The 13,816-nt window shown below is 34.7% G+C and overlaps 1 protein-coding gene across 1 annotated transcript in view; it reads right to left on the bottom strand.

Annotated features, from left to right (window-relative positions):
• Window positions 1–11,126, bottom strand: part of Tmem214 (Transmembrane protein 214) — a 39,143-nt gene extending 28,017 nt beyond the window's left edge. Inside the window, exons 1-7 of the mRNA XM_089638864.1 lie at window positions 10,891–11,126; window positions 10,601–10,773; window positions 10,117–10,390; window positions 6,709–6,897; window positions 5,118–5,341; window positions 3,581–3,812; window positions 1,019–1,161 (exon numbers count right to left, since the gene is read on the bottom strand). Of these exons, the coding sequence (XP_089494990.1) occupies window positions 1,019–1,161; window positions 3,581–3,812; window positions 5,118–5,341; window positions 6,709–6,897; window positions 10,117–10,390; window positions 10,601–10,773; window positions 10,891–11,023 (1,368 nt within the window). The 5' untranslated portion in view covers window positions 11,024–11,126. The remainder of the gene's footprint in view (window positions 1–1,018; window positions 1,162–3,580; window positions 3,813–5,117; window positions 5,342–6,708; window positions 6,898–10,116; window positions 10,391–10,600; window positions 10,774–10,890) is intronic.
• Window positions 11,127–13,816: the final 2,690 nt, after the last annotated feature.

Raw genomic sequence — 13,816 nt, 5'->3', positions numbered from 1 at the left:
TGTCAATAGACATTGTGTCATATCACATCTCATTTAAAATGACATCAATAGACGTTGTGACACATCACATCTCCTCCTAAAAGAACGTCCATAGACTTTGTGTCATATTATATCATCTCCTCTAAAACGATGTCAGTAGAGGTTGTGTCTGGTGATGGGTAAATTCGCGGGAGTTTATTTTTGGGGAATATTCCCTAACGGGAAATATTGCAGGAATTATTATCTAAAAATCCCCAGACTAATCAACGATGTTGTCTCCTACGATGCAATTCCAAGTTACGTATTTACAAATGTATCACATTAATTTGAGCATGCTGAGGCCAGAAATTTAGAATTTTTGGAAATTACTGAAGAGTACCGAAGATATATGCCATCGAAATGTTGATATTTGTGGCCGGCCGATAAGCGTATGATGTCACGATACACACAATACTGGAAATTATGAATTGCGTTTCGTGACATGATTTCATAGGTTTTACCCAAATTCATTTGATAGCTCATAACTTAGGACGGGTTGTTTCGGAGAATTTGAACAATTATTCAAATTTCAAAGTTAATTTTCTAGTTCTGCGAAAGATTTTTCCAAGTTCTGTTATTATTTCAGTTCTGTCATGTAACTAGCCTATAATGATATAATAACAGAACTTGAATAGGACTTTCACAGAACCCGAAAATGAACGCTGAAATTTGATAACAATTAGTAATTTTTTTAAATAATGAAAAATTAATTTTACAGTCATTAACTCTTTAAATATAATATCTCGACTTTGGGAAATTTACGTTAGGTTGGGGAATATTTCCGGGTGCACACTAGTTATATTACATCTCCCCTAAAATGACGTCAGTATGTCTACTGTTGTAGTATGTTACTATGTGTCCGTGAATGTGTTAAATTATAAACTTGCCTGCACATTTTCCATCTATTAAAACAATGGCCAAAAACCCTTGAAAGGTGAAAATATTTATGCCAAGGCCATAATACAAATATGTTATACGTATACATATTAAATGTTCTTACCTGAATTGACTGCAGGGCGGCCTTTACACCCTCATCATCCTTATTGGTCTTCCGCAAATCTTCATAGACCGTTTTAAAGTGGGAAACGGAATTGAAGATTTGCTTCTTGTGTAACGTGGGGTAAATTGTTGACCAATTGCTTTCTGAAATAGAAATCAAGACATTAATAGTAAAATAGTACTTCAAAGTCAATAAAAAAGATATGTTGACAAATATATATTTAAAAAAAAAAAAAACAACGTATCGTCAACCGTAATCCATCACCGTGCAAATCATATTCCACTTTACAGTAGAGACGAAAAATCGAGGGAGAATTTTACACAAACCTATGATTGTGTAAAATGGCCTATGCCATTGCAGTGCAGTGAAATTGTTTTGTTGTAGGACAGTTCCCTTACATTGAAAATATACAATTTTTTCAAAGGAAGCAAATATTTTGGCATGTGACATTATATATTTAATGAAAAAACACATTTTGACTTTTTTATTGAATTGATAACTGACAGCCAACCCGGTTTCGCTTATATCAAGCTTCATTAGGGCTATTATAATTAAGTTAATATAATAGCCCTGATGAAGCTTGAGAAAAGCGTAACCTGGTTTATTAAGTTAATATAACCTTAATTATTAAGTTAATATAACCTTAATTATTAAGTTAATATAACCTTAATTATTAAGTTGACATAATAGCCCTGATGAAGCTTGAGATAAGCTAAAACTGGTTTATTAAGTTAATATAACCTTAATTATTAAGTTAATATAATAGCCCTGATGAAGCTTGAGATAAGCGAAAACTGGTTTATTAAGTTAATATAACCTTAGTTATTAAGTTAATATAATAGCCCTGATGAAGCTTGAGATAAGCGAAAAACCGTTTATTAAGTTAATGTAACCTTAATTATTAAGTTAATATAATAGCTCTAATGAAGCTTGAGATAAGCAAAAATTGGTTTATTAACCTTTCCGGGAGTAAGTTATGTAATGCTGGCCGTGCTCTGGGGAGTGAGTTTTTTTTACAAAAATAAAAAATAAATTTTTTAATTTAATTTTATGATAGTATGCAAAATAAATAACAGCCAATATCTCTGTCGATAATGATGTAAAATTGGTATAAAGTAACAGTAATATGCCCATAGATAGCAATACGATGCATATTTACAGAATATGCATCGAATATGAATATGCAACCCCTGTCGTCCATAGCCGTCCATACTCCTTTGGCGAAAGTGTGTACCGTCGTCCATTAGCGTCCATACTCCCGGAAAGGTTAAGTTAATATAACCTTAATTATTAAGTTAATATAATAGCTCTGATGAAGCTGGAGATAAGTGAAACCTGGTTGGATGTCAGTTATTAATTCAATATTAAATTGGTGTATTACAAAGTAGGTTTTTTCATTTAAAAAAAGTGTAGTGGAATAATATGCACATATTCTGCTGTTGATCACATTAACTCTTTGCACGCGGCCGTATCAACTGTTGTTACGGCAAAAAGTCTATACTCACACGCGACTGTATCAACAGTTGATACGGAAACTTTGACGGCCGATATTCAAGCGCTCTTTTGTCATAAATGTATTTCTTGCTCACTTGGACATTCGTTGAACTATCAAGATGCTGACATCTGCAAGTATTTCTCAAAAATAAAATTGTATTTCATAAAAAAAGATCGATAACCAAGTGCGCCTCTTCGCGCCTTTAGTTTACATTTTTGTCAACGGATGGCGTTAGTACTAGTTTGTCATTCACAACTTTTCATAACTAAGAATGATAAGTGATCATGGTGTCCCACTTGTGTCTATAAACACAGTGGCCTAAGTACACACACACCGAGAGTGGTTTATTTATGACGCCGAGTGAATGGCGGGACCACATTCAAAAGATACGGTACGTCTTTGTATGAAATTTTATGTTTTTGTTTTTATAAACATCTATGAGTGTTGACACACGAGGATTTGTTTTCATATTGTGGAGAATAATCTGTTCTGTCTATAAAGTCCAATAAATCATGCCAGAATGCTATAATTTGACATTTAATTGCGTGCATAGGTATTTGAAAATATGTACCGCGTACGGGTATAGATAAAACGGAGCAAATTAACGCGTTCAAAAGGTTAATACATCTATTTATATTTGCAGGAGAAAACTCAAGTTTTGAATACTAAATTATCAAGATAATTTATGACCAAAATAAAAATGCAAAAGTTTCATTTTTTTTTCTCATTTTGAGTGTTTCCTTTTTTTCAGCGACTAAAGGGTTAAAAAAACTTTTGGAGCCGGGTCTCCGCTTCAACACAATTTTAAAAATATTTAAACAGCTAATAATATTAACCCCTAACAACATATTTAAAAAAAATTTAGAATTAAAAATTCCAACATCGATTTACTTGAAAATGGAAGCTCCAATAAAAAAAATTGTACCACAAAATCAACTTCAAATGTGATGTAGATTCCCCAGTTTCCCTCTTGTACAACAATTTTTTTCGGACACTGTATACACATATTTAATTGCTTTAGAATTAAGAAGCCAATTAATAATAATTTATAATTTTAATATTCGTACCAATATAGAGTAAAATATAGATGGTTTGTGTGGCGTAGTTCCGGCTGAGGTCTCTCCATAATTTATAGTTGGTTTCCTTTTTTCTCAGTCCTTCGATGAAACAGCACACCAGTTCTTTGGTTTTGATATCGTTCAATTGCTTCCTTCCCGTGTAGGTGCTCGGAAGTCTTTCGAGCAATTGCTCCAACATATTTGAGTTTGCCCACGAATCAGACTTCTCAAAATGCAGTTTCTGTAAAGAAAAAAAAGCTGATTACATATATTTTCACAAAAACTTATTATTATCGTCATTAACCTCTCCACGAGGATGGACAACATGGTTTGAACGAAAAAAAGTTCCAAAGGAGTGTGGGCAAACCGGGGTTTTCGTGGCAAAAACGATGGTTGACGATTATTGACGTTGATCACTCAATTTTATATTATTATTAGTTATGTGAATTCATATTTTTTAAAAATTGAATGCATAAAAAATTCCCTCTGCAGGTACAGTTAAGTTTGCAAAAACTCACTAGCCGAGAGGTTAAATTGTTTAGGTATAAAGGCCCCGTAAACAATTGTACCATCAACAAGATAAACTGGCCTGCGGACCCCATATTTACAGTGTCCACTAGCAGTATAGTGCTTAGCGTTATTTATCGGTGGGTGTTATCTATTGTCTCTATTCTACGAAACGGAAGGTTTGCTGTTGCAATGATCTTTAAAATAAAACTAAAAAATGGCAGTGATCGGACTATTCACTTACTATTCTAAAGCTAAATGAATGAGACGTCATTATTTAGTGAAATTGTACGGGAATGTTTCGGAGCACATATTTTTTGACCAGACATAAGAATGTTTTCGATGGTTGAGAAGTAATTACGTAAAGTTCATTCAAATTAACATTCGAATGTCACTAAATTGCTGTTTTTATGCATTACAAAGCAAAAAAAAAGAAAAACACAAAATATTGATTATACTGACTTCACATAATATTTATGTAAAAATGCATTTGTATTTATCAGAAAATTGAGAAAGGATTGTCACAAATGGATTTCTGACTGTGCTAGACAATAAATAGTAATTAACAGTAATCGTCCGTTTTGCAAATGATTCTGGATATCAAATTCCGGTAGTGGATGAAGGACAAGAGGCTCTTTTTTCATGTGCGTGTTTTTAATTCTAATTACTTCAGGTAAATATACAGATACATAAGAAACGGTTAATAGACCCATTTTATTTTAGAAACACTTTGTATCGATTAGATAACAATGAGAAATTACTATTTTAGCAACCAGAAATGGAAAATAATATATTTTAAAAGATATATCGTTAAAACACGGAAAATTTGAAGTCTTCTTTACACCATGTTTTGACATAATAATACAATTTACAGTTTAAAAAAAAAAAATTATTTAATTAAAGCCAAACTAAGAACCTTTTATAGGATCTTTTGTGCGTATTAACCAACTGCCGCATATCTGCAGATTTACGTTATTCTGTAGTAAACTAGAAGTTAAAACCCAAAGATATAAAGACAAGAAGAAATAAAGAAACAAACCCTTAAAACACAGGACTGATTGTTGAGCAGCCCCTCCAACTCCTTGGGCATGCCCTTCTTCTTGGTGTTGATGAAGTCCAGGATGCCGATGACCTCCTCGTTGCTGAGCTTGTTGGCGCTGTCTGCATTGGCCACGTGCGCCTTCAGCAGGTCAATCAGGTAGGTCACCACGTACTTCACGTAGTGCTTCAGGTCGATCATGGGCACCATCAGTTCTCTCCACACTGCCAACAGACAAATAACATAATATATTATTACAGAGCGACACACTTAAATCTGCAGTTGGCGGCGTCACCATCGTTCATATTAGGAATAACGGCGCTAAATAAATCCCCCAACATAGAATTTGTTTAGAGCAATTATTTATCATCAAAATATCGTTGGTTGTGTGAAAAGTGAAAGAGTTAGAAAAAAAAATTAGAGAAATTGAATAAATATTAAAAACTTAATTTGGCAACATTGTCGTCGCTCTTAACCGATGATATAAGTGGATTCTACAAGTAGTTTTCCATATACATAGAAATATTGGAAATACAGGGAGTGCAGTGTTGTTTTGCAATGTTTTGTCTATGTCACAGCTTGAGCTGACGACATAGACTGCTTGTAGCAGTCCGTGTATTCCCACTATAAATATAAAAGTTAATTAAAATATGATAACCAATCGCAAATAAATAAAAAATATTAAACCCTTCTCATGGGGAATTATTTACCGTGAAGCTTATACCTATGTACTCCTAATACTGTTAGTATGGGGCTTTAAAGATTTTAAAATCCAGGTAGGCAGACAACCACCATACAATTCTATCTTTGGTTCATTAACATTCCTTCATACGGAAACCGGATAAAACAGAACAACATAATAGAATAGTTTAGTTGCTTGTTCTTTTTCTTCACTTTTCTTCGATATTCTGTTTTGTCATGTAAACATCTCGGACATAATTTTCTGTGGTACTTTTATATAAAAAAAAAAAGTATTCATACCCTGATTTCCGTAATGGTACGTTCCTCAGGACTCTATGTAACTTGAATTTTACGTAGTCGAATTTGTATAGCAATTGCTGATCTTTGTTTTTTAGGTATATCATGCTGTAAACACATTTGCGAGCCGAAACGCAAGCCGAGCCTCGAATTATGGGAAAGGAACGAAGCAACTGAAGCGGCATTTCGCGCCATTTGCTGTTGTTTCATTCCTTTCCCATAATTCGAGTCTCGGCTCGCAAATGTTTTTGCACCATTACCGTGCATTTGGTTTAACGTTTCAATTGCATTCCAATGGCAAATAAACCACAAATACTATTTAGTGGTGATAAATGTAAACATCAAACTAACCACGTGCGGTCTCTCATCATGAAAGTCATTTAAATACTGATTGAGACTTCATCGATACCCCCGAACGATCTTCGTGGAACTTTGTATAACCCAAAATGATGTTTTGAAACAGTCAACCAGTTAGAATATAAAAAAAATATGTAGCGATGCTCAAATTGTTTTTTTTTTTTAAATTTTCATATCCTTTTTACATTCCAGTGAATTAACGATAAGTCGATTAATTAATAGATACATAATTTAGTGTATTTCTGCATTTATTTACCTTGTAATCCAATCTTAATATCCTTCAGCCCTCCCTGTCCAATGGCCCACAGCAGAGAGAGGCCGATGGGCGGGCGGTTCTGGTAAGAGCTCATGAGGCTGGTCACCTTAGCGTTGCACTTTGGGAAGTGCTTGCTGTTGTCCTTCGCCAGGAGCTGGATAAATATTTTATAACCGGTTCCCGGCAAACCTACAAATTAAAAATATTTCACCCATATACAGTATACGAAAGAAAATAAACATGACGGTAAAATATAACTAAAAAAAATAATTTGTGCATTTTTCTTTTGGAACACTAATCATGAAGTGAAATTACATTGAACCCATGCAGAAGATAGTATTTACATTTACAATTATTATTGAGGTAGTATGTTCCATCTATTCCATTTTTCTAAAGGGTGGGCAGAGAGGAAGTACTGCCACACAATTCTGTTGTGCGCATTACTGGCATACATTCCTTGCTCCTTTCGAATTCATACATATCTCATTTTTTAAAATGAATACTGCACAAGCATGGCATCCCCCATTGGGGTACATTCACTGGCTTAAGGGAGTGAGTAAAGAGGAAGGTTGGGAAGTACCTGGCTATTCAGATCTGGTCATCAAACACAACTAAAACCATTTTGAATCTGAATAGTGGTGCTCAGGGCGATACTGAGAGTATCTACCACTCTTCTGTTAATCTGACCCTGAACCGACGCAAGTATATAATTCACTTGATTGTGCCATGTCTTCCACGAGTGTCACCGTCTACCATTGACCTTTGCGTCACATATTCTCATTACTCCTTTCTTCGTTCATCTGCTCTACATGTCCAAACCATCTAAGCGCCCCTTTCCTAATCTTATTCACTACACTCACTGCAGCCTTTTATTCTTTCCGGATCTCTACATTGTAATAGTCGTACATGGTTTTACCACACTTACAGCAAAATTAAATACTTTTTTCACCTGGTCACACAACACAATAGTTTTGACATTAGAATGTTTTGATGTTAGAATGGTGATAACATTTTCACATCCAAATGTTTATTACTTTTTAGATAGATTTTAGACATTATAAAATTTTCATTGTATTTCTTATTATTTTCTTAATAAAACTAGCGCTGGACGCATGGAGTATGAATGCTTCTCATTTTTATTACAAAGCTTGATTAATTTATTACATATTGAGCCATGTTTCAAATCTGTATGGTGGTCTTCCATTTGGGCATTAAATTAAAACTTAAACCGCAAAGTCTAGTGTATTCTATAATAATTATTTTATTTATTTATGTGACGCCACACCGAGAGTCCTAACCAGTGGAGCCAGTGAGATTATGACATCCGTAATTACGGTATGTTGTAAAGCTAAAGGTAGGTGCTGAAGCATTGCATAACATGGACGACCGGAGGTACCTTATCAAAGCGATGGTTCGATGTTCTTACACCATAGCGATACTGAGAGTACCTTTAGGAACACCTTTACACCTTAGGAACGTGCCGCAAATATACAAAATATTATTTTAAATGAGTAAATTGTGAAATAACACTAATTAAACAAATAAAATTTACAGGCGCATGCCGGGATATGAACTCCGGCTTGCTAGTCGAGAGCCTTGCCCCTTGACCACAGAGGTCGTCAATTTTACAATTTTGTCTGTAAAGAAAACAAACTAAAAAATTATGTTAGATGGAGTTTTTTTATTTTAAATATCAGCCGTTTTTTAAGAGGTTTATAAAAGTAGTACTGTCAAATTTGCATTTTTAATGGTCTAGTTTTAATTTGATACATTATGTGACTCAACAAAATCGCATGACCTAGATAACTATTGTACGATGCACAGTAAATTATTGAAAGTACAATGACAAAAAAACAATTACCATCTCTAAATAGTATAAAACAATGTCACTATCCGCATCTGTCTGTTTGTGCGCTTAGTTTTTTTTAAATACGCACAACGGATTTTGATAGGGTTTTCACTATCATTTAGAGACTTGCATATTATATTTATAGAAAGTAGAAAAATGTCGAGCAAAGCCAAAGGTACACGTCCAGCTAGTAGCCAATTTCAAAGATTTTTTTTGTTAAACCGAGGATTGAACCTTTCTCCCCACGGACTGGAGTCAACCACAATAACAACTGCGCCAAACACCGATTGGGTAAGACCGACATTTATTTTGTATATTAACTGCTGGAATGTTATTAAATCTAAGAGAAATGCGTATATGTCCAAACGTATGTGCGTGATTGCCACCAAAAGTTGATAGAATGAATTGCCATCGACAAAGAGACTCTATCTGCCTAGTTTCAGCTCGATCAATGAGCTAATTTCCGCTTACAAGTTTGCATTCATTTATTCAAGAAAACCAAATAGATGTATTTAAAAATTCTACTTGTAGCATGTTTTTCAACGCAAAAATATTATCGATAATATGTAAATATTACCTCTAAAATATTATGTGCATTATTAATGAGGCTTATTTCCAAGCACCTGTGCAGAATATTGACAGTGCCCATTGATAAATAATACTAAAATTTGCATTTGGGACAACTCGAAATTGCAAGCAAGCCAAAGGTAACTGTAAAATAAATATTAACAGTTCCTATTTCAATCAAGCATTGCATATTGGGTATTTAATAACAGTGACATGTCACAGAACTGATAAAAATATGGACATATCACACACCGGCAACTACAAATAAATAAGTACCCCATTGAAGTATTGCATCTTCACTTTGTCTATGGGTAAATTACACGATTCTAGACTTTGATAATATGTATTGTCATTTTATGTCCCTGATAACTTCACCAGAGTGAGGCAACACAGGCTGTTTATTTTTCCTGGAGCCAGGACCAACCTACCAATGATCATGCCTCTGGGGAGAATGACCTGACTATTAAACCTTTCTTCCGAAATTGACATTTTTCAATCGAATCTCAATCATTTCAAGAGCGAAATAACGGTATTCTTTAGCACCTGTCATTATTAATGTACCTATTATATTACATAATTAATGTTATTATAATTAAGCTATTAACTACAAATTGTGAAATGTAATTGGTTATTTATGTAAACTGCTTTTCACAAAAAAATAAAAATAAAATAAAATATCACAATATGGAAGCATGAATGATGTTTTCTAGTGTTCAAAGCTCCAAATTGCAACTGTGCATTATGACTGTTGGGTAGAATTCAAACAACAACAAAAATGTATCTAAAAAGACTTACAAGCCCCTTTTCACAGTTAGGTAGATGGATGAGTGGGATATATTATAAACCTGCCACTGAGAGTTGCTTTGTAAACTATCTTTCTTCTTTTAGCGAAAGAGAGAGAGGTTACAAAAGAGCTATCAGCGCTATGCTTTTATTATCTTTGTAAGTTAATAGATAAAAAGATTATGTTCACAATTCAAATAAATACATACCTTTAATCATATTATTTGCAATCGAGGAAAGGCACAGTTCGAGGAACAGTTGTACATTGCTATCACTAGCTTCGTTGATGACTTTTTCAAGTTCTTTTTTTAACGCAAAAGGCACTGCGGAGTAGGGGTAGTCTAGGGATGATGTGGAATATGTCTCGTCGTTCTGATCGATGGGAATCTTTCCGTTCAGGAACCTCGCCACGTCCAACAGACGAGAGACCCCTGTTCCGCCCACATTCGCCAGATAGACTGCTTGAACTTCATTTGGATCAATCTGCAATCAAAGGAAAACTTTCTAATATATTGTGCAACTTCAATCAAAAATATAATAAAGAGAAAATTATGAGACACATAAATATAAATTTACACAATGAATGCTTACGAGTCTATTTCATTGAATCTGCTGACTATTGGAGTACAGAGTTCCTATTCAATTGAGAGAGGAGCTTGAGGTATTGTAATACAAATCACGATAAGAACTCACCTGAGCGAGTGCCGACTCAATACTTTTAGGTTGTTTAACTTTTTTCACTTCTGGAGACTTTTTTTCGGTAGGTTTTTGACTTTGTGCGGTTTTTTTGGCCTTTTTTGCCTGACTTTCCTTTTTCTCATCCTCGTCATCTGACAGGCTAAATATAGATGGAAATTCTGTTGCGGCTGAAAAAGATTTAAAAACAGAAACATGTATACTTTAATGACGTTTACAGGTAAAATTAAATGCATTCAGTGTGAATGGTGCCAAAGCGGTATGTATAGATATTTCAAAATACAAACTTTTTCTTGTCGGCTTAGCGATTGTTTCGGACTTTTTCTTTTCCTCGATGACGGGTTTAGATTTCCCGTTGGTGGCACTTTTCTGCCTCGGGGTTCTAACAACAACTTCCCATTGTCCCAACATGCCTGACATGGCTATCTTATGTTAGTAAAATAACACAACAAATATTTTAAAATGTATGCTCCGGAAGACGGCAGCTGTACAAACGTCAAAACTGATGTAGGGATTTGAAAGCTAGCGCTGATTGGTCAAACCGACTTTCACAGCGGTTCACGTGGCATTCAGTTTCTGCCTACGTGCCAGTGGCAATTTCAGTTCTTTATTAGCGAGTAAACGGGGCTAGATGTGTTGTATTCAAATAACGCTTCTTACAAAATCCAATTATGATTATTCTTTAAAATAATCTTTATTTGTACCTTTGCTAAAAAATGCGAAGGCGTCCTTCACACATAAGTTTGTAAATCTGTACAGATTTGGTTTTACTTCGATTTGGCGTAGTTATTGTTTTTGTATAATAATCAGAGATGTGCTTTATTTCAAATAAATCCATTTCAAATGGAAATGCAAAATGGGTATTTTCCATTTTGCATTTTAAATGCTTTTCTAAAAACCATTTTGCATTTTAAATGCTTTTTTCAATGCATTTTCCATTTTAAATGCTTTTTTGTAACATTCTTCCTACTATCTCCAATCATCTTTTTTTCATAAGCCCAAATATCAGTCGGTCCTCAACCTCGCTATGAGAGATAATTTCCATTTGTCAAGTTGCTCCCTGGTAGGAGCCCTGGCAATTGAGTGATACCATTACAAAAAATACTGATTCAAATACTGAACATGGGGCCATGACACTGTAATATTAAATGTTAGATAGCAGTTTCTATGTTTTTACGTTGGCAACATTAGTCCCGCGCAAATTTTTTGTGGTTTCATAATCTGTAGTCGTGGTGTTTCTAGATTTACCATCATGTAATATGTTTGTTCTACATTGATGTCCATTATTAAATGACAAAATTGTTTAAAAATTCTATAATTATTTTGATTGTTTGACCTGAGAAACCATTTTGCATTTTCAATGCATTTTGAAAATAGGTATTTTGCATTTTGCATTTGAAATGCTTTTCTAAAAACCATTTTGCATTTTGCATTTTCAAATGGAAAAGTTTTGACCCATTTCCATTTTGCATTTCAAATGGTTTTGGGTACCCATTTTGCACATCTCTGATAATAACGAAGGTAAATATTTTAGTAAAAACTAAAGTACGACCGGTGTTTTTTTTATTAATATCATTGCCCGGTATTTCAGTTGCGTTTCAAACTCGGCTTCAGAGATATATTATTTATGTCCGTTAAGTTGATTTCTGGTAGCAGCCCTGGCAAGATACGTCTATTTTCCTTTAAAACATTATTACTAAAAAAATCCTGATATACCGGCCCTGGGGGTAGAAATGGGTTTCGTGGAGTTTAACCATGGAAGTAAGAAGCCATGGAATAGCAATCTGTATGGAAAGTTTGATAGGCAGCTTTTAGACTTATACTTAATTCAGACATGGCGATTTTAGTTGATAAATTATCTGTTTAATGATACTTGAAAGCTAATCGACAAGTGTGAACACCCTTTCAACAGAGTTGATTAAGGTTTTAGCTGAGCTACTAAAGTTGAAAGCCCGTCTACTTTTGCTGATCAAGTGTGAGTCATCGCTCGAGTTCTTCACCGAATCGACACGTCTGTGTACAAAATTTCAACTTGCTTGCGATTTTTAGTTTCTTGTACCCAGTTCAGACATGGCGATTTTAGTTGATCAACTCTTTGTTGAATGACACTTGAAAGCTAATCGACAAGTTTGAACACTAACATATAAACCTAGCCTACGTAACCTAGTTTATTATTCATCACTTTTCATTACTTTATATCACTTTTTAAAGGTGTGTTGAGTTATCATTTTGACGATTAAATGACAAAATCTGCATAAAATAGCATTAGTGGAAAAATAATCATTCTTATGGGCATAAATGCAGGGCTTATGCGGCCAGTCCACGTTGGCCCACTGCATTGGGCCAATGAGCTGGCTCAAAGTGTAGACGACTTGGCCGTTGCATTCGTTGGCCGCCAACGTTGGATGGACAGCCCGATTATTGTCGGTTTTCGTGCAAACATCAAAGGATCTTGGCGCCAATCGGCTAATAGCGTTCACACCTTGGCGCAGTCGGTTTATTTATGGCGCAGTCCTCAGTTCGCAAGGTTCGCAATATGCGTTCTGCGGAGACAGTCGCGTTGATTATTGCTTGAGTGATTATTTACGTTTACGAATTACGATGATTAATAATTAAACATGCGGAAGAAATAAATTGTCGCGGCTGTGATAATTTCCACATTCATCAAGATTTGATGGCTTTCGTGGTTGAGGGGTAAAACTTTCTCTTCCCCGTATGCTTCCTCTCTCTACTACCTTCAGCCACATAACATACCCCAATTGGGGATGCCGTAGTCTCGCTGGCTCCAGGCGGTTGGGAAAAAATAAGATCAGATGGCCAAAGCAGAATATGGTAAATTAATTATATTTTTTTATTCTAGAAAAAAATACGATAGTGAAATTATACTTATAATTTTACGTTGACGAATAAATTTTATGTAAAGATTTAAAATGTCCCGTTTTCTTGCCGCCTAAACAACATGACCATTTTAAACGGCAAACGTTGGCTACGGTGTTCACACGTTGGTCCAATGAATTGGGCCAACGTGTACATTCGACATTAGATTAGAATTTTGAAAGCCGTTTTCTCAGGCTCTATATGGCGCCTAACGTGCTAAAATGTTGGAACCGTATTAAGAATTATGGTCTGAAGTGAAACAAATGAAAAAATCTTTGTAAATAAAGTAACATTTGCCGGAAAATCAAAATTCTTATGGGCACAAATGCAAGATTT

This window comes from Hesperophylax consimilis, chromosome 13 (assembly GCF_061612785.1).
Source record: "Hesperophylax consimilis isolate HC1 chromosome 13, BYU_Hcon_1.0, whole genome shotgun sequence".
Taxonomy (NCBI): domain Eukaryota; kingdom Metazoa; phylum Arthropoda; class Insecta; order Trichoptera; family Limnephilidae; genus Hesperophylax; species Hesperophylax consimilis.
Note: the sequence above shows the minus strand (reverse complement) of the source record. Positions and strands in the feature narration are given on the sequence as shown.